The following is a 25,570-nucleotide window of genomic DNA, read 5'->3' on the forward strand; positions in this document are numbered from 1 at the left end:
GGTTCAGAGCGCGGGGAGAATGGAATCTATTCAAGCTCACATCCACTCTGCTTTTTCATTACCAATGACACGCTAGTGTGTCTGGGTGAATTGGCCTAAATTCTACTCCTTTCTGTCCAGTACCTCCTTCAGTTAGACTATTATTCCTTTGTAGCCTGTTTTTTTTTTTTTTTTTCTGGGTGTGTGCACAGTACTGGATTATTGTGTCCTACTAGTCGCTATAGAGACCCCTTGTAGGTGGTAAATGGTAATCACGAGTTTCCATTGTGAATGTTCACTGGGGAAAAAGAGGTGGCGCACTCTAGCAGCACGGACGGCACAAAAAAAAATATTTATAATGTTACTAAATATTTTTATTTTAAATAAATGCTGTTCTTTTAAACTTTCCGTTCATCAAAGTATCCTGTAAATTTTTTTTATTACAGTTTCCATAAAAAATTTTAAGCAGCACAACTGTTTTCAACATCGATAATAATAGGAAATGTTTCTTGAGCAGCAAATCAGCATATTAGTATAATTTCTGAAGGATCATGTGACACTGAAGACTGCAGTGATGATTCTGAAAATCTGATGGCTGTTATTGGTAGCGGCTATTGCATGATAATAATGATTGTTTTATCTGTATGTCAATATTTATTTTAAGTATAGTGATTTTAATTAAAAATCATTCAGAAGTTATTTTATTTACAATGAATCAAATGGCAATTACTTTTAATGTGGTTAAAGAACAATGAGATGAACATATAGTAAAAAAAAATCTTGATTTTCCCAGTCTGTATCTAATATGTAGTTCATTTTAGAACATCTGTTATTAACCAATTTTATGGAGAAATAACACATTTCATGGCTAAATAAAAGCCATTTAGTTTTATTACTCATCTCATTCAGAGATGCTTCGAGTTTTTGCTTGCTTCCATTTGAGCGCAAACAATAGGCATCATTGAAAAACTGCTGTCCACAAGAAATTTAGCTAAATCACAAGTCGTTTATCTATCGTGACCCACGTAAAATGCCGTTTGAAACAGATTTGTGGATTTTATGTAGACAATTTGTTTGAGATATAAAGTATTAGAAAGTCATTTTACTATCTGATGTGAAAACTGAATCTTCTGACTTGAAAATCCCTCATTGAAGTAATGTATCTGAAGTGCTTAAAGCAGGCCCTGTTTATATTAGCTCTGTATAGATCTGAGGAGATTATCCAGAACTCAAGTGTTGGGTACAAAACCTGCTACAGGCTTTACTTAACTAAGAGAGCTCTTGAGCTGACAAAAATGAAAGCTTACGATAGTTTTAATCAGATGTCTGGTTAAATGCTCAATACAAACGTGGATTGTTCTCCAGTAAGTCAAGTGTAAGCCATAGAAGCACTTAGTTGCAGGACTCAATCAGCTCTGTATAAATCTCTTATTTAGTGTAATGCTGGGATTGATGACAGAGAGCGATAGGTCCTGTGGAGAACGATCTGTACAAGTACTGTGTTATTGTGTTAATCTGCTGCCATGAATTAATTCAATGGCAATGAAAAGTGTTGTGTAATAACTGCATAGATGTTTCACTTTTTTTTTTTGCATTGGCCCTTACGTACATTAAGATTATGCCTGATTCAACCAATTAGTGATGTCAAAAAACAACTTTCTGAATAATACAGGCTTTTTTTCATTGTTCATTGATGTTTGTCTCTCTCTTTGTCTCTCTCTACACTGCAGGGTGAAGTTAAAAGATGGAGTGGCGTTCCTTGGCGCCCGACCCAGTAACCCCACGCTCTGGATGGTTAGTCAAGATGTCAGAACTGAAGGTCACAGGATTGTGACCCTGCATTGTCGCCGTAAGGAGTCCAGCTATGGACAGAGGTCAGTTAACTTGCCCAAGTGCGAGCTCTTGTAATTTACTTACTGCGGTGTGCTATAGTATAGACCAGCATTCTGTATGAGTGCTTTGTATGTTGTTGTTGCCTTGTTGGTCTCAGGTTCGTCCATTAGCATGTACACTCATTAGAGTCGTTTTTTTTTTTTAATTATTATTTTGTTTATTATTTCACTGCAGACAGAGAATATGAGGTCATATCCCGTCTCCTTAAAATATATTATGACACTTATGCTTAAAAAAATGTTTGATGGTGTTTCTTCAATTATGGTAACTTTTGGTCCTGTGGACTTTTAAAAAATCTATAAAAAAAAGTCAAAAAGAGTCTTGAAACTCTTTAATCGGTTTCATCTCAAACTCTTCACTGACGTTATCTCGCTGGCAAACAAGTAAGCTAACTTTTGGAGAGGGCTGCCACAGTTTTTTGTTCATCTTCGTTAATAATTCATATTTTTATGATGATTTTTTAAATTTTTTATTTCGAAAATCTGTCTCTGGGACACGGATAAAACAAATAGTAATAAGTAAAAAATAAATAATACAAATCAACTACTGGGACTTAAAAGTGTCCAATATTGGAGAAACACAGATGATCTTTGCATTATATAGCAGAATAATGGCCTTTATTTTAATGGACTTCGCACATCCTCCAAAATGACCTGGGGCTTGATTGAAAAGTGAAGTTAGTTCTGAGAAAAGCTCTTGTAGCATTTGTTTACAGATGTCTTTTGGTTTAAGGTTTTGCATGTTGGATGTTTTACATCTTTAAGTGTGATTTAAGTTTTCAAAAGCGTCCAAATCCTTTTTTGGGTCACTGTACATGTTTAATGTGTTTAAATAACGATTTCCCTCAACTCATCAAATAGTAATATTGGGATTAGGATAACTGGACATCAACAGAGATATTAAAGGAAGCAATTTAATGCCATGTGATGGACTTAAGAGTGTGCTTTGGAACATACTTTACTTTGAAGTAGTTAAAAGCGGAACGAAAATATATCCAGTGGATAATTAAAGCTGAAGTGCTTCATTTCCATTCTGTTAGTTTGACCAAGCGAAAATGCAAAAAAAATGCAGTTTTCAAATAGGTATTGTAACATTAAAAAAAGTAATACTCAGTTAGTATCAATTGCTTTTTACTTGAATAATAGCTGTTCTGCTTTTATGCCTGCTTGTGTATATTAATCTCGGCAGATAGGAACTAGTTAACAATGCATCTCCCTTTTCCCTTCCTATTAGAATATTGAATCAGTGATCCTAGGGGGTCTTCGTCCAAAAGTTGAGTCATCCATTTACGAATCTTATTTGCATGTTTAAATTAATCTGGAAAATAGGAAACCGTGTTGATGGATGCAGAAGTAAAAAACACACTGGTTGTAATTAAGTGTGGATTTGCAGTCTTTGTGTGTCACCATGCTCTTAATCGCATTTCTCCACAGATCTGGAAATAGTGTTAATAAACTGTGCTCTGTACTGACAGGTGTAATTTTCCGCATTAAAAGCAGTTTGGTGGAAGTCTGTAAACTTGAAAGATTAAGCCCATCATTATCATGAAGCTCAGCTTGGCATTGCAGAAATAAACTGCCCTAGTAAACAGACCTTTTGCAACGCAGTACGCACCCTGTCTGTCTCATAAATGAAAGTTTTTCTTTTTCTTTTTTGGCTAATTTCACCAAAACTGAATAGTTTTAAACGTACAAAATGTTTATTTTTCAAACTGAAAAGGTTTTTCCCTCTTTTCCACCTCACTTTTAAATCGCTTATGAATGCCTGTGTGCGCATTTTTCTTTCACTTTCGAATTAGCGGCAATTGTTTAAATGATGGGTTCATTATTATTCTTAATGAAAAGCACAACAACAAAATAGTACAATGACAAACTCGCTTATATTAAACATAGAACTTTTATTAACAAAACGAATAAGCACGACAGGCTCATTCTTGTGGTGCGCTTGAAAGTGTGTGTAAATTAGAAGTGTTACCTTCGGATGCTGCCACCTTCATCAGGCAAAGTTTACAGATTGCCTCATTAATGTTTGCAGGTTCCCTATTACAGTGTGTCCGCAGGCTCTTAAAAAGTCTTAAATGTCTTAAATTAAGTTTTCCTAATAAAAGGCCTTAAAAAGTATCAAAATGTCTTAAATTCAGATTCAATGGGTCTTAAATATTTTTGGTCACATAATGTCTGTCAAATAACCAATGAAGCATCGAAACGCAAGAATTATTCAGATTTTATAACACAAACAGTGATTGATAATTGATTTCTGCCGCTGTGGGCAAGTGATGTAATCGATGTGCGGCTGAACACACCACTAACACAGACTATCGCAGCATGCCTAGCACTCAGACTACTAAGAATTAGTGTAAACAGCATACTAAAACATTAATGACCCATTACCGGTGCATTTTTGGTTTGAGAATCTGTAATTATGCCTGTCTTTAAGATTTTTAGATACATTTGTGGTAATCCAGGGTCCCTTATGATGTCCCGTTTAAAAACAAAAAACAAACAAATTTCTTTAAAATTTTGTGCCACAAGCTATAACACAACACTAGCTGCGGACCCTACTAATTTGTTTTTAATTAGGCCTACTAGTAGCACAATTGGAATAAAAACATTTTCCAGTCCATTCGATTGGAGATGTAAACACGTTATTAGATTAAAAACCAGAACTGAAATGTTTTGCACATGTGCAATAACGTAGACATGGCGTAATGACATATGACACACGGATCAAGCTGTTGTTGTTGAATGTAGTGTCATAAATGAGTGCGGGAATGGGGCGTTTTTACTTCTTGATAAATATAAGCGGCACACAGCTTCATGTGCTCGTCATCCCCAAGTTTGGAAAAATAGATAAACTCTGCTTTTTAAAACAAAGAATGGTAGGATGATGGTTAGTATGCGCCAACAGCGGGAAACTCTGCAACTCTGCATGTCAAAGATCAATTCCGATTTGAAACTTCCGGAACTCAAACGTGCACATCAACCCGATCACTTCATTTAGGATTCATGTGGTATTGTGCATCATGCTTATAATTATGGTAATCTTTCACCCAAAAATAAAAATGTCATCGTTATTCCAAACATTTGACTTTCTTTCATCCATGTAAAAAGAATATGTTGGCTGCTCTTTTACATATAAACTTGAAATATAGTATACAAGTCATGTGGACTATTTTTAATTTTAGGGTGCTGCTTCTATCATTCACTTTTATTATACGGAAAATAGCGGCCAAGATATTCTCTGCAAATTCTCCTTTTGTGTTCCACAGAAGAAAAAAAAAAGTCAGTCAGTCAGACGGGTTTGGAACAACATGATTGTGAGTAAATGATGACAAAATGATTTCCTAATGTAAGATTATCAAATTTGCAAAGTGTTGCTTGCACAAACTGTCTTTGTATTATCTGTAAAAGGAAAAACGATTTTTCTTCATGTAGTTCACGTTTCTGCATATAAACTCACAATATTTCAAGTAGCTGTTAAACGTTGTGCTTAATCAATTCTTTGATGCCAAAGTCTAATCAATCCAGAAAAACTTTAAAGCAAAAATCACACAGACAAATAGAAATTTGCTTTCTCTTAATCTGACATTGAGGAACTGAATGGAATATTAACCGAGTTACGCAGCTGCCTTTGTAATAGGGAGTCCCTAGTCATGTCACATGACAAATTTCTGTTTAATCCAGTCTGGCATTGATCTAAGACCAAGAGTTTAGGGCTAAATAAAGCATGTTAGCTTTAATCTAGGTCTTTGGGGATGTCCAGAGCTATAATCTCTCCATCTGGCGCAGGCACTTCTTAAAGACAAAGGAAGCACAACTGAGCTTACTGTGTATGATCCATTTCCCTCTTTCATCTGGCTCCTTTTTCACTTTCCCTCATTGCTTCAGCTTTTTCTCTCCATCTACATCTTGTGTTTTTCTACTGTTTTATTCTCTGTTAAATTCCAGCACATTTTATAGATATCCAGGGGCAAATTTACTAAACAGTTGCTTCACCTTTGTTTCATTCATTAACCACCCACAATGCAGTTTAAACAGACACGTTCTGCATCGCTATAATACTGTACTGTGAATATTCAAATTAAGTCATTATCTTTTAAAAGAGATTTTCTAAAGAGCATGGCAGCAGTAATCAATCAAACAAAGATCAAATGATGGAGAAGAGCGATATGAGAATATTAATAGATGCACCGTGTAGTCAAACACACTTTAGGCATTTTAGCCATTTAATGCTGTATGCATCATGTTTGATGCATGGGTTAAAACATTATTAACACGATCAATACTTTGTACACAATTTTACATCTTATACTTGAATTTTGTTTTCAGTCTTCATTGTAATGCACACATTAAAAATTATCATGGTAAATGATTGATTGGTAAATTAAATGAATAATTGAAATGAATGATGCTTGATTTTGAGTTTTTATATACACAGCCTGCTCTGACATTAAAACCTCATATATTTTCACAATAACAATGTTTTTGCTACTGTAGTTTTATTGATATAAAATAAAATGCTTATAATATTATTCATGTGATTATATTGCATACACTACCATTCAGAAGTTTGGGGGTTGCTTCAATTGAAATGTTTTTGAAAGAAGTCTCATACTCAGAAAGGCTGCATTTATTTGGTCAGAAATACAGTAATATTGTAAAATATTTTAAAATGTAATTTATGTGATGACAAAGCTGAAAGTCTTCAGTGTCACAAAATTCTGTTTATAACTTCATTGAATAGATTTAAAGCATTTATCTGAAATGGAAATGCAACATTATAAATATCATTGCTGTCACTTTTGATCTTGCTGGATCCATTGTTTTTGTCAAAAAATGCTAAATTAAAAGGTCCCTTTAAAAACAAAAAATAATAAGCAAATAGAAATGCTTCAAACTAAAAAGGAAGTGAAAAAATTCATTTTCGTTTTTTAGATGTTATAATCAGTAAATTACCATAAAAGCCTAATATATCACAATGATAAATTAACCTAGGACTCGGACCGACTCACAAAATTGGGCATTACGGTGTGCAAATTGCATTTCACACAGTTTTGTGATCACGTTTGTGCAATTTTCTTTAGTGACCAAGGTGCTAAAACAGCGCAGCACGTCCAAGTAAATTACACTATCGGCAGAGACAATTTTTAGCAAATTCCCCGTCATTCTCTCGTTCCATTTTCTCACTTCTCTCTCATCTCTTCTCTTTCTCATTACTCCAGTGTTGGATCGGTTTCCATCACTGTGCCGCACCTGTCATTCAGTTTCTGCTTTCTTCAATATTCTCTTGCATTTTTTTCATTTTCTTCATCACTGATGGGGGGACAAGGTCCTGGTGTGGATGGACGACAGCGCAGGTTGATCCGCTCCAGTTCCCACCTCTTTTCCTTTATTACATTCTCATGTTCTCTTCTCGTGGGGGGAAATTTGATTAGGCCTTCTATTACCTTCAGTGGGCACCTTTCACCCTGCCATTTATGAAAGGTGTAACTGGAGAATAAGAAATACTGACAGGAAGAGAGAGAAATACTGGGTAGAAATGAGATTGCATCTTGCATGCAGAGACAAAAAAGAATGGATGACACAAGGAAAAGGAAGAGAGAAGGGAAGCAGGATGTGGTTGTGTGTTTGTGTATAGTCAGCAGCTTTTGCTGCTGCTGAACAGGGTGTAGTGTGCCATGTACGTTTGTTGAATCTGTCTCTTACATGGCAGCTTTTTGTTTGTGTGAGGAAGGTCAGAGGAATATTGAGTTTTGAACAAGAGTTCACCATCTCTTTTACTACTGAAGTTTGCCAGGGGCATCCTGCAGACATGCGAAAACCTGCGCATACATAGCATAGACAGAGTTTCGCTTTGGTAAAGCTAAATCAGAAGCAGCATGTGTACCACAGAAAGCTGGATTTAGACCGAACTTTGAAGCTCGATGGCGAAGCTCGAGACGATTTAAATGTTCTTAAACGAGAATACTAATTCTGGGAAACAAGACAGATTCCTTCCCTTTAACCTCATGATCTCCAAAACCTTGACCTCTTTAATCATAGTATTTAATGCCTGTATACAGACTGTGCGATTCCGGCAATCCTATAAAGATCATTACAAATCACACTGTACGACATAGATCTTGGAAGAAATGATGTTTTATTAACAAAGTTCGGGAGGAGCACGTTCAGATAATTAAACGCATGTGGAGCACATTCAGACAATCAAACCTAATTAGACACGAGTGGGCCACACTCTGTTAATCAACCCAATCAACGAGGTAAGAGGTGTATATATATATATATATATATATACTGCAAACTTACCTCCGTTCGCTGACAGTTTAACAGCATCCCTCCACCACTCCATCTCCTCACTTCTAGTCCTAAATACTCTTACAACAACAGGGGAGTACTCTGGGTTCGGGCAAAATTTAATAGTAGGCTACGATGCAAGATGGTATAGAAGAATAACACGTCATCAGCATGCGCAAGATGAATCGCACTTTGGCAATTATGGTTTTTATGTGGGCTGGAAAATGAGGAGAAAGTGAAAGAGGAGAATATGAATGCGGTCATGGCTATGAGAAATAGGCCAACCTGGCATGCTAATTTTATGAATGGAGCTTCATGTAAGTAGTTTTATGTTTTAGCACCATTTTTAGACTAGTCAATAAACGTACGTCATAGCAGCAAACACACTGTGAGATGATCATGCTAAATTTCTGACACTGTCTTCTGACGCTATCTTTGGTCGCAAGATCGTGATAACGGCTGTCTTTGAACCTCTCTCACCGTACGGCATAGGACCACCGTTTAGGAACCATGACCACAGAAGTTGCCGCGATTGGTCATCTTTCATCTGGGACATCCCAAAATCGTACAATGTGTACCAGGCATAATTCCCATTTGGAATCTGCTTCAATTGAATTTAAAGGTGTGTTCACGCCATGTCATAATTACGTAATAGAAATGCTTAATTTCTACAAGTAGGCTACAAGTAGAACGTCACACGTTGTCATCTCAAAAATATGGTAATTACAACAACATGAACACAACATTTGTCACAATATGGAAGAAAAGCCGCTTACATTTTCTGGTTCATGCAGTCTTTAAAATAAGGCTGGGCGATATAAATATCAAAAAATATATTTATCGATTTTTAATATGATATATAATTTAATAATGCTGCCAGCTTGAACAGTATCCTGACAATGACTGAAGCCTGGAGAAACCAGATGGTGCATTAATTACATTTTAGAATGTAGTTAACAAAAATAGAATAACATCAACTTTTAACTGTGCAAACATACTTTTCCTCTCATCTCATATTTTTTCATACACCATGACCTCTTATGGGATTTATAGAACTTTTACACTTACTTTGCTTGTTTGGTTTGTTTATTTTTCAAATTAGGGTCCAGTTAACTTTTTAACTTTTTAACGTAGGACTAGGCGATAAACTATATCAATTCAACATCACAATAAATAAAATTAATGTTAATGATGATAAGCTCTGGACAGTTTTACTTGATTTGGATAACCCTACCAGGTTATGGCACAGCAGAAATAAACACTACAACAGACATTCTGCTGGGAGATGGCGAGGGAAATGAAAGCAAAACCCTCCAAAGCTGAGGAAATCTTTAAAAAAAAAGAAAAACGTAACCGAAATACATGGAAGTGGTTTGGGTTTCTCCAGCTCCAGAGCTGCTGTATAGATAAATTAACTAAATTAATAACTGATGATTTTTACAATTGAAATTAATCAACACTGCTCTTACTTAAGCTGGACAATGACACTATTTTCTTCTAGAGCTGCAACAAACTTTGTTGCATTATTTTCCTGTTATCACTGTAAAGTTGCTTTGAAACGATCTGTATTGTAAAAAGCACTATGTAAATAAAGGTGACTTGACGACTTAAAAGCGATGAAGCGCAGATTGTAGGCCAGTTCACACAGAACATGTTTTTGTGGTTGAAAACGTGAGACACGCTTCAATGTTAATGTGTAGCATAATGACTGGTTTACAATGTTTACATTTTGCACTTTTTACTCAAATTTCTACCTAAATTTGAGTAAAAAGTGCTAAATTTAAACATTGACAATATCTCGGGAAGAAAGCCGAGTTAGGGCTCAATGACCCGGCATAGGGGGCTCACTGGTTGACCCCTCCATGCCCGGAGTCCAGAGCCCCAACTCGGCTTGGGTCCCGAGTTTTGCCCAGACAAAGCTGGGCAGGAAGTGGTGGTATCCCGGAGCCAGACAACCCCAGGGGCACAGGACTGTGCGGAATGTAGGGTCCCTCTGGGACCTCTCCATGCCCAGAATCTCAAGCCTTAACTCAGCTTGGCTCCCGGTTATGCATAAAGGACTTTAGGACAAAACGGGCTCTATCTCATTTGAATGAATGTGTGTAATTTGTGTGTAAGTAAGGTAAGGTTAAAAGGTTAGTAAGGTAAAAGCACACAAAGACGTTATAATTAAACACTTTCATAAAATTTATCAAAGTTTGCAATTAGAGGGATTCCTCATTGAAACACATAAGGTGGGCTTAAATGGTTCCACGGTGAGTAATAGTGAAAAAAGACAATGTTTTCCTTTAAAAAATGTAAGATATTTTTACAAATACATGCATGGAGCTTAAATATACTGTGGACTAGTATCATAGTAATTTTCATTGTGCCCACATTGAGAAATGTTATGTTTTTTTCATTCAAGGTTAGCTTGTGTTGGCTATAGTTTGCATGCGTTTTGTGGCGCTGTACCATTTAAGCCCATCTTAAAAAAGTTAATTTATGAAAATAATCTTCTCTACAAAACAATTTATGATGTATTTATTTGTAAATTAATCTAAAATGAATCACAAAACATTTATTGTTTGCAGTTCACATGCTTAATTCTTTGGCAGTCTAGCCTTTCTGTAAGGCTAATGGTTTGATCTAAAGATTAGCTTTGAACGCAAGCTAATAACTAATCTTTCCATTTAAAGGAAAATGATATAAAATGATAAAGTACTATTTGTTCATACACAAAAAAACAATACATTTATCTCTTATTTGACATAATATCAATGTAGTTACCAAAGAAATGGCTGAAAATTACAGAAATGTGTTGATTTCTGAAGGGCCCCGAAAAACCCCAGTGTTTTTGGGGTGACTTTGTGTGAGGTCCCCTGAGACAGCATGCACATGGGTGGGGCTAATTCAACATTGCCAAATGTGATTGGTATGCAATAAAAAATGCCAAGGAAGTAACAAATCAATGGATTGGCTAAAATGCTAAGCAGCATAAAATATTATTTTCTCTTTTTTTTTTATTTAACTGTTGAAAGTGGGCTTAAAGGGTACATGGGCTTAATGGGTACACTTACCCTAAATAATTTCATAGATGCAAAACCAGTGCATAGTTAAACAATTTTAACTATATTTTATCTCATAGTAAGCTTTTTTATTTATAGGTTGTACCGTTTCAAATATTTTAGATGTTTGCTGCAATTATTTTAATAGCAATGCAACCTGTTTTAAGGCAGAAAACACAAAGTTTCTCTGAGTAACACAAAAGTTTTGCGAGATAATTCAAAAGCACTGACATCATTTTTCCTCCCATCTCATTTTTTCCCCCATTACCATGTCCCTTCAGGGGTTCAATAAAATTCAGATTTCTGTTCAGTTATAATTATTTATACAATTGAATAACTATCATTAATTCTTTTTATTGGTGCGCTGAACAGTCACTTTTATAATATACTTGCAAGTGGTTTAAGGTTAACACTAGTAATCAGTCCATGTAATCATCAGTAATCAGTTCATTCCAGTGAACCTGCCACAGACATTGTCAAGTTCATCACTGATTTGAGGTTAATCAAGTGAGATGACTGACTTAGGGCGTGTTCACACTTGGTGTCTTTTTTGAAGCTGCCAGCGTCTGTTTTACATTATAATCCTATGGAGTAAATCGTGTTTTTTAAAACGCTTTTTTAAACGCCACCACCGACGTCTTTTTCTGCAGCTCAGAGCTTCTTTTCAAGTTGAATAAAGTTCAACTTTTCTGGAAAAAAAAAAACACCTTACATCAAGCGCCTTTTTGACAGCTGACCAATGACAAGTGAGTAGCGAGACCTGTCATTTCCATAAGAAAAATATAGCTGTGAAAAATATAAAAATAGATATTTTCTACATACATATTGTTATAGCAACAAAAGACGCCCTCAGCTGCTATTTGGAAACCAAACTTTTTATACTAAAAAAGCGCCCTTGTCAATTTTTTTTTCTTGTCAAATAAGACGCCAAGTGTGAACACTCCCTTAATGTTCCAAAGAATGTCCCATTGTGTTCTGATTGGTTAAAAAGCGCATGCTGGTCACCTGACTTTGGTTTCTCAGGACACCTATTTTAGTGATTTATCCAAAGAACAACATTTTCTGCATCTCCTTTTATTTTTGACTAAGGGAAAAACTCATGTGGGAACGACACGAGGGTGTGTAAATGATTTTCACCCAAAACAGAAACAGTTTCAGTTTTGGGTGAACTATACTTTTATGATTCTGTAATTTCTCTCTAATCGACAAAGGACTCGAGACGCAGTCGCTCCATGTAGATGATTCCACATGGGAGTGTCTCTGTGAAGACATGAACATTCTGGGACACTACGACCTCTCTAGCTAATTTAATGCGCTTATATGATAGCGGGTCCTTAATGATTCATCTTTACATGTAAGAAAACTAGAAGACGTCACCCATGCATAAAATGTCAGGTCAACTATTCTACTCTGTGTCCCAGAAAATGGAGAGACGACATCTTGTGCCGTTAAGGCTCCCAGCTCCAATCGTTAAATGAAACTATTTTCATCAACTCACTCCGGTTCCTCATCTGTCTCCATTAACTCTGTGTGGTTATTAGTGCCGTAATGTTCAGATAATTCACCGCGGACAGTCAAAAGACACAGACCTGTGATGGCGTGCTGGCCTATTTCAGAGCCGCCGAACAGCGCCACAGGGGATGATTACAGCAATCACGTCGCATTACAGTCGAATGAAAAGAGCACACAGGATGGCCATTTAAACCATATGCATCCTCAGGACAAAAGAGCCGAGTTGTTGTCGTCGTCGCTTGAAACGAGGTAGTCGTGTTGTTCGTGATCAAGTCTATGAGATCAGTTCACAGTCGTAATTAGAAACTGCTGTATTTTCAGTCTTTTTCATTTATGGATGATTATTCAATTAGCAGCACTTTTGACTACTTGACATCTTCAAAAATGAATCTTCTCAAGCTGTGCTTCATCCATATTAAAACTAAAAACATGATAAAAATGTATCATGTACTGAAATAATGATACGATCAAGGTCTTAGTCAACCTTCAAGTGGATATTGGTAATATGTATGCTGGTGGGGATTTTATGATACTGTGCATGATAGAAATGGCATTTTTCTTTTTTGGACAGACTATTGGTTAAGCATCACTAACTAGCACTAACTTAACTTTGAACTTTCATTATTGCAAGATAATGTGTATAAATTTGGTCTTAGGGGAGCTTACTTGTGTATATTAAATTATATTGCAGATACAAAATACAGTAAAAACCATTATAATTTAAAATAAGTTTTTCTAAATATATTTCTAAATGTAATTTATTCCTGTGATGTTAAAGCTCAGTTTTCAGCATCATTACTAGCCTAGGTTTCCCCATGCCGCCTTGCGCGCAGCGTGATTTTATTCACGCTGCTAGGCAGCCTGGATTCCATGGACCAGATTTTCGCCTCAGCGAGGGAACCAATCACAGAACGGGGAGGGAGCAGCAAGACGATGACGACGTCTATGCGACACACCGAAGCAGTTTGTTTATATCTATACATACCTTCTACCCTCATGTTTGTCTTGCACAAACGACAATAGTCACTGAACGCCATCGTGTACACATAAATCTCTGACCCATCGTCTTCTTCCTCGTCGAATTCCTGTCGCTCTACATACGTCATCTGGTATAATTGAAACGATTGGCTATGAACTACGTACAGGCGCATTTGATAGACATTCGTAGCATCCAATGAACGGCTCTGGGCATTCGTAAACCACGCCTCAAATACGAGAAAATGAACGTGGTTCCCAGACCACGTTTTAATGAGACTAGGTCTGACGTTAGCCAGGCTACATCATTACTCCAGTTTTGCTCCAAAACAGTGCTTTTTATTATTACAGTTGGAAAGCTGTGCAACTGAATATTTTTGTGGTAACCATGATATTTTTTACAGGATTCTTTGATGAATGGAACTTTAATTTTAAAATTAAAATCTAATTCGAAATCAATTATTTGAAATAAAATACCTTTGTAACTTGGTGAATGCCATTACTTTGTCACTTTTGATGAATTTAATGCATCCTTATTGAATAAAAGCAATAGTTGTTTTTTTCCAAAAAGAAAAAAAATATCTTCCTGTCTTTTGAACGGTAGTGTATAAATGGCAGGGAGAAATTGGTTTGATATGGCAAAGTGAACAAGAAAAAAAAAATGGCACTTTGAGTCAAAAAGGTTTCTGACCCCAGTTTTAGAGGACTGTTGACACTTCACACAACAACACCATAATAGTTCACACTTCAACAGCCAGAATTGGCCATCAGAGCCGTGAGAACACCGACACACTCACACACACTTTTGCACACACTTCCTAGTCCATTTCTCCAGGAGAACAGCAGCACCTGAACTGGAGCAGGGCTGATGTAAATTGTATCTGACAAAGCCAGTGCCGAGGGAAGCCATTTCTAGGCCCTATCTTCCTCCTCCTTTCCTCTCTGTCTCTGTCTGTCTGTCTCTCTCTCTCTCTCTCTCTCTCTCTCTCTCTCTCTCTCTCTCTCTCTCTCTCTCTCTCTCTCTCTCTCTCTCTCTCTCTCTCTCTCTCTCTCTCTCTTCTCTTTCTCCCTCCACCCCCCCCTCCAACTCCAAACCACCTGTTGCTCTCCGTAACGGCTTCCCATTTTCAGGGCTGTGCTTGTCTTCAAGGAGATTGCTTTATCCACAGGTCCCAGATAAAGTAAATTGCCTTTGTATGCTTTTGAATGCATGGCATGAGAAACCCTGGAGGGAAATATGATCAGAAATGAGCACCGAAAGCAACACATGCAGATATGCAAACACACACACACACGCACACACACACAGACTGCAGACTACTGCGCATGCAAGCGTGCGTACGCCATGCTGGGTCCATTTTAATCAGCAGTTTATTTTGATGCCACATTGATAAAACAGCTCACAGCAGGCACAAACACACACACACGCAGGTGTTTTAAACATCCTTGATTGAAAAAGTGGATCAGTAATGAAAATGAGGTGGAAGTTCTTTGACTAATAGACTACTTGGTTGTTATTGTGGATTAGCATAAATTTTAGTTCTCCGAAAACTGAAAGAAATGGACTGAACCTTTTTGTTTGTTGTACAGTGAATGAACTACAACCTGTCTGATGCACATGGACAATAATTAGCATTTATATGATTGGACATTTTCTTGAAGTGGAACAGTATATAGTGTCACAATACAAAAATGCACCAACATGTATAGTGGATAGTGACAATATGTATTGTGTATAATTCGCCCAAAATGAAAATTTGACAGAGTTTTAGTGTCAGCACTACATTAAACTACTATATATAATGTTGAATATAATGTATATTACTGCAATGGGGAATATTTGTAGGTCCTGATAATGCCAAATGTTTTATGTTACCAAAAAAGGCCTTCATTATTTTAAATATATCTTGTCAGAGACAGAGTGCAAGCATATTTGTCTAAAATAATTCTGTATTTTCAGCTTCAGAATCATCAATATTTTTATTCTGTTGTCACCATTGTCCTGCGCACTGGGTTAGGTCCAATCATTTACGCCCCCAATGCAGTAAAAAATTTTGTTAAACTTTTATCATATGTCTTGGCGTATCGCAATAATATCGTATCGTGAGCTCAGTATCGGGATATGTATCGAATCGTGACATGAGGGTATCATTACACCCCTAACATTTTCATTTTGTCTCAATTCTGTGCTCATTTACATTTAGTCATTTAGCAGACGCTTTTGTCCAAAGCGACGTACAGATTAGGACTAAATTAAGCGAGTTGTCGTGAAGAGGCAAAAACAACGCAAGTAGTGCTCAAAATTGCATTTTCAGAGTAACATAAGCCCGATAAGCGAGGATTTAAAGGAAATAGGAAGAGGAAGGTTTTTTTTTTTTTTTTTTTTTTTTTTTTTTTTTTTTTTTTTTATGCGGTTAAGTGCTCACAGAAGAGATGGGTTTTCAGCTGTCTTTTGAATGTTGTCAAGGATTCTGCATTCCGGATGAGGGTGGGGAGAGCGTTCCACCAGCATTGAACTGTGAATGAGAATGTTCTGGAAAGTGATTTTGTGGCTCTCTGTGATGGAACCACGAGACGTCGCTCGTTGACCGATCACAGGCTTCTAGGGATGTAGAATCGTAGGAGTGAGTGAAAGTAGGAAGAGCTGAGCCTGTGATAGATCTGTAAGCAAGTGTCAATGCCTTGAACTTGATGTGAGCAGCGAGAGGTAGCCAGTGCAGAGAGATGAACAGAGGAGTGACGAGGGCCCTTTTAGGCTCGTTGAAGACAAGACAAGCTGCAGCGTTTTGAATCATTTGTAGAGGTTTAGTTGCACATGAAGGAAGTCCAGCCAGAAGAGCATTGCAGTAGTCAAGCCTAGAGATGACCAGAGCCTAGAGGAGAAGTTGTGTTGCATGCTCAGTTAGGAAAGGCCTGATTTTCCTGATGTTGTGCAGTGCAAATCGGCATGATCAAGTGGTCTTTGAAATGTGACCTGTGAAGGTCAGCTGGTCATCCAATATTACTCCAAGATTTCTGACCGACCTTGATGGGGTGATTGATGATGAGTCTAGCTGGATAGTGAAGTCGTGCTGTAGAGATGGATTGGCAGGGAGGACGAGAAGCTCAGTCTTTGCCAGGTTGAGCTGCAGGTGATGTTCCTTCATCCATGTTGAGATGTCCGCCAGACAGCTTGAGATCCGTGCAGCTACTGTGGGATCATCTGGTTGAAATGAGAGGAAGAGCTGTGTGTCATCCGCATAGCAGTGGTAGGAGAAACCATGTGCCTGTATGATGTGTCCCAGTGATGTGGTGTAGATAGAGAAGACAGGGGTCCAAGAACTGAACCCTGAGGAACCCCTGCTCATGGGAGTCACTTCAAAGATTTTACATACCTGACATTATCAAGAGTTGTGAAAGGTAGTCAGTGGAAGGACAGTGATGTGTCAGAGCTTATAAGTATTACAGTGACAGATATACAAGCAGAACACGAGGGCTCATATCATAAATGTTTAAAAACTCTGCTCTCTTTTCACATCCTCCTCTTTCTTTTTTTTATATTGCACGTGCTTAAATTCACTGGCTTTGGCGGCAGATCATCAGAAATTAATGCATAATCACTTACTTTAATGTTTTCTGTGTTCACTTCTGTATAACAGCGTGCTGCGTGATGTTTTTTTATCGTTCTTTTGCGCATCAGGGGCAGTTCAGGAACATAATCTGTTTTCACTAGAATATTATATTTGCCACATTTAAAACAACAATGTGAACAGCTATACAAAAAATCTGTGCAATAAATCGGAATTGAGCACTAAGACTTGCAGTGTGAACGTACCTGTAGCCTATAATTCATTTTAAAAAGTGTTATAAATCATTGAAATTAATATAATATATATTTATATTTAATAGTTTTATAGTAATTTTATAGTTTGTCATCTTGTTTTGTACAGAATGAACCATAATGTGCCTGAGGCATGGGTACTATACTGATCCACATGAGAGAGAATGCATCATCTGTAGCACATAGTGGTATGGTATGTATTTTAATATATGTGGGATTCTTCGATTAAGGGAACTTTTCTGTTGCCAGAATGATTTGAATGAAAAAAATGTAATTAATAAACATACTCGTTTTTGTACTCTCATCGCACCGTGAATTGTGGTCTGATGCATTTCACATCAATGTTACATTCCACAAGAAAAAAAAAGTTGTATGCAGATTGTGATTGATTACCATATTTTTAAATAACAACTGAATATACCTATTCCTCTCTCTTATTTGTGCCAATGTTTGATCAATACATGAGCCTAAGGTTGCTATAAAAATGTCTTTACCATGTCCGGACACACAGACGCAAACACACACACCCTCACAAATATCCTATTACTTTTGCCTTAATGCTGATGTATTTAGACTCTGTTGATTTTCCATTCGGTTTCAGCGGATGCAGATTGTGATTAATGCCCGCTGGTGGAGCAGGCTAACTCGCAGGAAGAATATGTAAATGTTTGTCATTAAGTTCACTTTCTTTAATTAGTCCACAGATTTCATGACCGAATGCCTCCACAATTACAAATCAATGTCTCATTTCTGTGGCAAGCCTCCCGGGTACAACGTGTGTGTGCATCTTTGGTTGTTCCGCTGTGTGTGTGTGTGTGTGTGTGTGTGTGTGAGTGCATATCTGCAGACATCAAAGTCTTTTCTATTTTTATTCTAAGCTTGATCAGTCAAAATGATACATTTACCCTCTTTTACATGCTAATAGTTGCTACATATGTTTATTTGTTCGAAAACGTCGGAACATTTTCCTGTTATTGCTGACAAACACGCCTGTGTGTGTGTAATTAAATCAGTATTAATTTGAAAGGAAACTCATTAGCGTTAAAAGCAGGAGAAGGTAAAAGTGCTTTGCACAACATCACCTTCACAGATGAAAGGCTTCTGAGGGAGAGCGAAGGATGGAAAAGCAATAGGAAGAGTGACACTACGAATAAAAGAGCTAACATGTAAAACTATAGCTGTGTGCGTTTACCCTATACTAATATGAATCTTAACTAAACTAAGTGATCTAACCAGCCTTCTCCAGTTGTTCCTCAGATGTTAGCAGCCGTGCTTACTTTAGGTGTCTGTTCACACTGAGCTTGAACAAACTGGCAGCTTTACAGGCCTCATGTGTGATTACTACAAGCTTGTAAACAAGAATGAAACAGCTTGTCTAATCACAGGTCTTGCTGTTCATTGCGCTTTCAGACTTGTTAATGCTTTATTTGAATCATCCCTTGTGTCCTCTTAGTAGCCTGTTGCATTGCTGCAGTTACGAGTGGAAGCCTGAACAATGGTTTATTGCCTCTAGGAGTTGTAGAGATGCTGTTTGTTTGTCCTTTGTATCTTTTAATAAACTAAACTGTAGTTAATAATTTAACTTTTTGTAAAAATAGGTAACATTTTAGTGTGATGCACCCCAACAGACATTCTACTAAGTAACTTTGCAACTACAACTTTCCTCCCTAACTTTCTACTAAACTAAACCTAAGTCTACTAATACTCTAATGACATGTAGTTGCAAAGATATTTATAGTTGATAGATTGTCTAAAGTTGACCATCGAAATAAAGTGTAACTGAAAAATAAGCTTGATTTTCTTTTTTTTATCATTATTATTGTTGTGTGTGTGTGTGTGTGTGTGTGTGTGTGTGTGTCCATCTTAAGCTCTAGCAAGACTTAATATCAAGACTTATTTCAGAAACAAGACTTGATATGTCATTTTGCTTCTCAAATAAATGTGCATTACCATTCAAAAGTTTGGGGTCAAAGACTATTTTTATTTTTTAAAGAAATTAGCACTTTTATTCAGAATTCAGAACTGTTAAAAAAAAAAAAAAAAAAAAAAAGAGGCAGTGACTTTTCTTCTGAACTTTTGAAAAAATGATCATGGTTTTTGGTAACACTTTACAATAAGGTTTCATTAGTTAACATTAGTTAACTACATTAGGTAACATGAAATAATAATAAACTGCACTTTTACAGCATTTATTAATCTTGTTTTTTATGCGCATTTTGAAGCATTGCATCAGAAACGAGTGATGGAAACTCCAAATTTGTGGGGAAATAATCCCTTAGTTTGCAAAAAAAAAAAAAATTACGCTCGTTTGAAGTGGTTTTTGACTTGTGTGAAAAATAGTTAATGCAAATAATGAGAGATGGAAAGGCATTTGCCCAATAAATTCTGACGTAGTGAACATTAAACCCACGTGACTAATTGGCTGTTTCCGCTGATGGTGTTTTATTTACTGTTGGTTACTAGGTTACCAATACCACCGTTATCTGCTTGAAACGCACCTAATTTGCATTTGTTTTTGATTGTTTTTTTTTGCGAACTTTAAAATGAACCCAAAGACCAAAGTAATGATGCTGAAAATTCAGCTTTGCCGTAGCAGGAATAAATTACATTTTTAAAATAGAAAACAGTTCTTTTAATTTTTACACTTTCAAATAAATGCAGCCTGGGTGAACATGTTTCTTTCAAAAACATAAAGTGTAATATTTAAGGGATAATGTGATCAGAAGATAGTAGCTGACTGACAGTATGTTATCCCACTTATTAGACTGTTGCTTACCAAAATAACTAAAGAAATGGACATGAAATATTGATTTTTAGAAACTATTATGAGATTGATGTGAGATGAATACATAGTAATATGAGAAATATGGAACCAGCATTATGTACTGTAGAACTGAACTACAGTACACTGTCAGAAATAAGGGTACAGTAGGAGTCCATTTCTGTCCCTCAAGGTATAATCTACACTAACGTACCCCATAGGGCTTATTATTGGACCTCAAAGTACATATATGTACCTTTTTGAGGGTCAAAAAGCAATAAAAGGTACATATATGTACCGTTTCTTTTAAAGGTTAAGGTACAATATTGTACCCTTGAGGGTACAGCCCCAGTGACAAGCCATTGTACCATTACAGGTACAATTATGTACTTTATTTTCTGAGAGTGTATAAAACATGGGACAGAACTAATGGAGGAGATTCTTTGTCAAGGACAACAGTCAGTAATACAGAAATGTATGGAAGACATTCCACTTTCTTACAACATTCATAAAGGCAGTTCATTGTTGTTTATTATTAAGTGTTCTTTTTCGACCATTGTATCCTGTTTCAGGAGCCTTTGCTTCCATTGGTAGTTGATGTATCACATCGCTGAGCTTTTGCATAAAATTAAACTCAACTTTGTTGCTTTGTCAATGGTCGCAGTCAGTCATGACGCCTCAAATCGACAATTCTTAATGAAAATGAATGACTTCCGGCACTTTAAGTTTGCTCAACATGTCAGCTAACTTTTTTAGCCACTGCTATAGACTTTTGCCAACACGGTGCCTTGATTGCAGTTTATTGATTTAAAACCTGAAAAAAAACCCTCTCATGATTATTCTGTTATTCAGTTTTGCTGTTTTTTCCCTCTTTCCTTCTCATTCTTTGTGCTCACACAGTGCTGACTAGTAAATACCATAATGCTCTTGGCTACATTTATACTTCTTTGTGTCTTTCTTAGTGTTAGACCCAATGACGCATGAAAAGCCATTAGTTGATCAATCAAAAAAAAAAGAAAGAAATTCAATTCAAAGAAATAATTCAAGAGTGAATAATATAAGATAATAATACTAATTTTATAAAGAATCGTACATTCAAATATCAAAGACCTGTAACTTGTATAATGCAAATGTGGAGATCCCCAGTGTCATAAGCCCTATATGGATGGGGCTGGTTTTCTGGTTGCACTTTATATCACTCGACGTTTATGATTTAATGTACCGATTTGGACGGGACTAACATCTCCGTGTTTATAGGTGGGAGTGCTTTCTAGATGTGGTCGTTACAGAAGGTCATATGCATATGACGTATATGTCTTATTATTTATTGATGTAATTTTAATTTATTATAAAAACATTTAAGTAAACTTCACGAGTTTATAGAGGTTGGTTGTTTATAATAAACCCACAAGCGAGCAGCAAAATCTAGACAAGCATCTTACTCTTCATTGATTTTAAAATTGATAGTCTTTGCTGTTTCTGCGATTTGGCTCTATTTATTTATTTTATAATTGTATTTTTTCATTGGATACCATCCATATTGAAATGAAAGGAAAGCTTACTGAAGATCGGTGCACAAAAGGCAGCTCAGCTAGGTCAAAAACACATGAGAAGCGTTAGGATGATACAACATCAGCAATCACAGACATTCACATTCGGACGGGATTAGATTTCTCAGAGGACAGCTGAGTTCGCCGAAAAACAGTAGGTAATTTGCTCTGGATTTTTTTTTTTTTTACTGAGGTTGTGTGAGAAAAAACTGACTTGGCAGATTCGAACAGGATTAAAATCTCAAAGTATGTCTGTGAAACACCATTTTCTATAACGTCCCCCTGAAAACTAATCCCGTCCGAATAGGTCTATATTCTATTAAAGGCCTGTCAAAACAGTCATATAAATTATTATTTTTAGTATAGTAGTATTGACAGCGGATTTCTTATAGATATCCTATTTGGAGGGTCTGGCACCCCCATCAATTTGAACATTGTTTTACTTTTTCTTTTTTATTGCAGGACTGCTTTCTGTTGCAGTGATATCACAAAGTTAATTGCTCTAGGAAAACTGTGCTGACTTCTGTGAATAACAATGAATTAATTTAAATATTCATTGTGCTAAACTAGCCCTAACTGGCATTGCAGTACAAAAACCTGCATTTTGTTCACTAACCACACAGAATATTTAGTGAATAAAACCGGTATTTGTGCTGTAATGTCTCACACAACAGTGGCGCAACTGTTTAGTCGTTTTTAGTAGCAGCGCACTCCATAATCATCATGGGATGTGTGTGACTTTGCATTAACAATGAGACAACATGCACACTCCCGCGTGATGGCAAGACACACCAAGGTCATCTCAGTCCGTTTTTATAACTATCATTACTGTCTGTAATAAAGGGAACTGTAATCTGTCTTTGTGATGAAGACAACGATGAACAAACCTCCCCGACGAATCTCTGTCAGGGCAATTTCAGTCTGATTGGTTACCTGGCTACTGAGAATGCGGCATCTAATTGGCTATTATTACTGGATAAATTACATGTTCAGCAGCACTGTTTTTCTTTTTACAGTTTATCCCCTCCTGAAATGGGCCGCCAGCTCGAACAGAGGCCTGAACCACCCAATCTCCGGTTTATTTGACAGGGCGATAGTTAACCTTCCCCTGCTATTCACTTTGTGCTTTTAGTTCTTTTCTCTTGGTTCTTGTGGTTCAGTCATTGATTTGCTGCTCAGGAGGGCCCCAGTCAATGAGACCTTGTGTATGCCTTCTCGGTGTTGCCATGCCTACTGAGGTTGAATTCTGACGCGCTCTGTCATTAAGGAAGGACACACTTTTCTCCCTTTCTTTATCTATCTTAACCCAACTGTTTTTCTTCTGCCATAATCTGTCAGATATCATATAATTTTCCTCTCTCTCTCTCTCTCTCTCTCTCTCTCTCTCTCTCTCTCTCTCTCTCTCTCTCTCTCTCTCTCTCTCTCTCATGGAATTGGCGGGAAGTTTCCATCGGCTATATTTGAGAAACAAAGGTGTCTTCGAAGGGAAGTTCTTACTGGAAACTAGAGGTCAACTGATAGTGTTTTTTATTGATAAGGATAACTAGGTTTTACCACACTGGCAAATAACTGATCAACTGATAGTTTTTTAAATGGATACTGAATGAAAGCAAACATACACAAAATAGTGCTAAACTTTTTTACAAGAAATGAAAAACGAACTGAACCATGAAAATGTACTGTACTTTTTAAATAAAAAAAATTATATATTAATTATACCATGATCTTCCATGTTAGTTCATTGTGTATTAAGTAATGTTAAGAGATACAACTTTCAAGTTGAAAAGTGAAAAACCCACTAAGAGGTATATGAGCTTTGGGAGTGTTAATGGACTCAATGTACTTGAACTATGTTTGGCTCGAGGTCATGGTGCAAAGGACCCTAGGTTGAAATTACTCCAAACCATCCCTTTAAGCTGTGTGGTGGAGAGATCGACAACACAGTAATGTTTTATTCAGTTCTCATTAAAAGCATCAGATCATCCCACAAGTTTACAATTAATTACCTTTACACGCAACACAATGTACACATATGTGGCTGGTTGCATAAATGTCTTAGACTAGTCTTAAAAGTTGACTGGTCCTAACTTTTTAGTCAATTGCATCAAAAGGCAGATTGGTCTAATTTGAACTGGAAAAGTAAGACTGAATACCTCTTATCTAACTGCTAGTTGGTCAAACTATTTCTTAAGACAGTCTTAACATTGTGGCCAAGTTTATGCAACTGGCATATGGTTTTGTAAGCTTACCATAAATTAGTGGATAGTGACAATATGTATTGTGTATAGTTCACCCAAAATGAAAATTTCTGTGAGAAAAAATTCAAGTTTACAGAGTTTTAGTGCCAGTACTACATTAGACTTCTATATATAATGTTGAATATAATGTATGATAATGCAATGGGGGAATATTAGTGGGTCCTGATAATGGAAAATTTCTACATTATTTTAAATGCATCTAGGTAGTGACAGAGTGCAAACATATTCGTCTAAAATTATTCTGTATTTTCAGCTTCAGAATCATCTAAATATTTTTATTCTGGTTTCACCATTGTCCTGTGCATTGGGTTACCAGCAGTCCAAGTCCAAGCCTATTCATTTACACCCACAATGTAAAACTAAATTTAGCATTTTAATCAACAGTATTTTTTTGTTAACCTTTTACCATTGTAGCCCGGTGAGCCTAAAGAAACTAAATTTGAAAGTAATGTTTATTTTACATTATAATGTGTATATTTTATTTAGTCTGCGCCTTTACAGTGTTTTCATCTGTATGTATATAGTTATATAATTATATATAATATTATTTAATGTTTAATATCTGATTTAAGTACTGACGTATGACGCAATTGATGAGAGGAAGGGCGTGGCTGAATGATAGGGAGAGAGGAAGAAAAAACGAGACGAGTCGGACGAGGAAAGCTAAATATTAGGATTTTCACACGATAATCCTGTATATACAGACCTAATCAGTCATTAATATTGTTGCTTTGCTGATAAGAACTTTATTTAGCAATTATTTGTGATATTCATCCTGGATTTCACTCCGTACGCTCGTGAGGTGATTCGCGCGAGCAACGAGCCCATCGCATTTGGGAGGCAAACCAGATAGCGCTCCGGGTGACTGGAAAAGCCCGGAGTTCCTCTGGCAACGAGGGAGAAGTCGTCACAACAGATAGCGCTCTGGGTGACCGGAAAAGCCCGGAGTTCCTCTGTTGCATCGCGGGAGAGTGGGACAGCCGCTCACGCGCGCTGTCATCGACATTGTCATATCGCGGGACACATCGCGTTCGGGAAACCATCAGGCCTGCAACGTAGAGTGTGTGTGGTAATGAGAGCGTGAATGTGGGCCCACTTAAGTGAGTTTTGATTTGAATTGCTGAGTAGTTCATTGAATACCTATTTGAAGACTGTGTTATTGAGTTTAACAGTTAGACATGTGAGGGTGTTTAACACTTGTGAGATAAGTGTTTGGTTTATTTTCTGAAATTGTAAATCCTTTAAACTTATTTAATTTGATATTTAATTTTATTCCAAAAGATTGTTTTGAATTTTCCTATTTTAATTTATTACATTTCACATTCAAATACATAAAAAAGACTCGTAAGACAAGCTTTTGATTCAATAGTCTTTATTGCTGCTGAAGGGGATGGAATAACGTTACATGTGATTATTACACAAATACTTACCCAGGCCCCAGCTGTAATATAGTGGGTATCATTACTGGGGTTACATAAATTG

At 36.7% G+C, this 25,570-nt stretch overlaps 1 protein-coding gene across 1 annotated transcript in view; it reads left to right on the forward strand.

Moving 5' to 3' along the window:
• LOC308680196 (transmembrane protein 132C) overlaps positions 1-25,570 on the forward strand; it is a gene marked incomplete at its 3' end in the record, with an annotated part of 322,165 nt that overhangs the window by 172,398 nt on the left and 124,197 nt on the right. The window contains exon 3 of the mRNA XM_081348194.1: positions 1,710-1,853. Within this exon, the coding sequence (XP_081204320.1) occupies positions 1,710-1,853 (144 nt within the window). The remainder of the gene's footprint in view (positions 1-1,709; positions 1,854-25,570) is intronic.

The sequence above is a fragment of the Scardinius erythrophthalmus genome (genome assembly GCF_964197995.2).
Source record: "Scardinius erythrophthalmus genome assembly, chromosome: 20".
Classification (NCBI taxonomy): Eukaryota; Metazoa; Chordata; class Actinopteri; order Cypriniformes; family Leuciscidae; genus Scardinius; species Scardinius erythrophthalmus.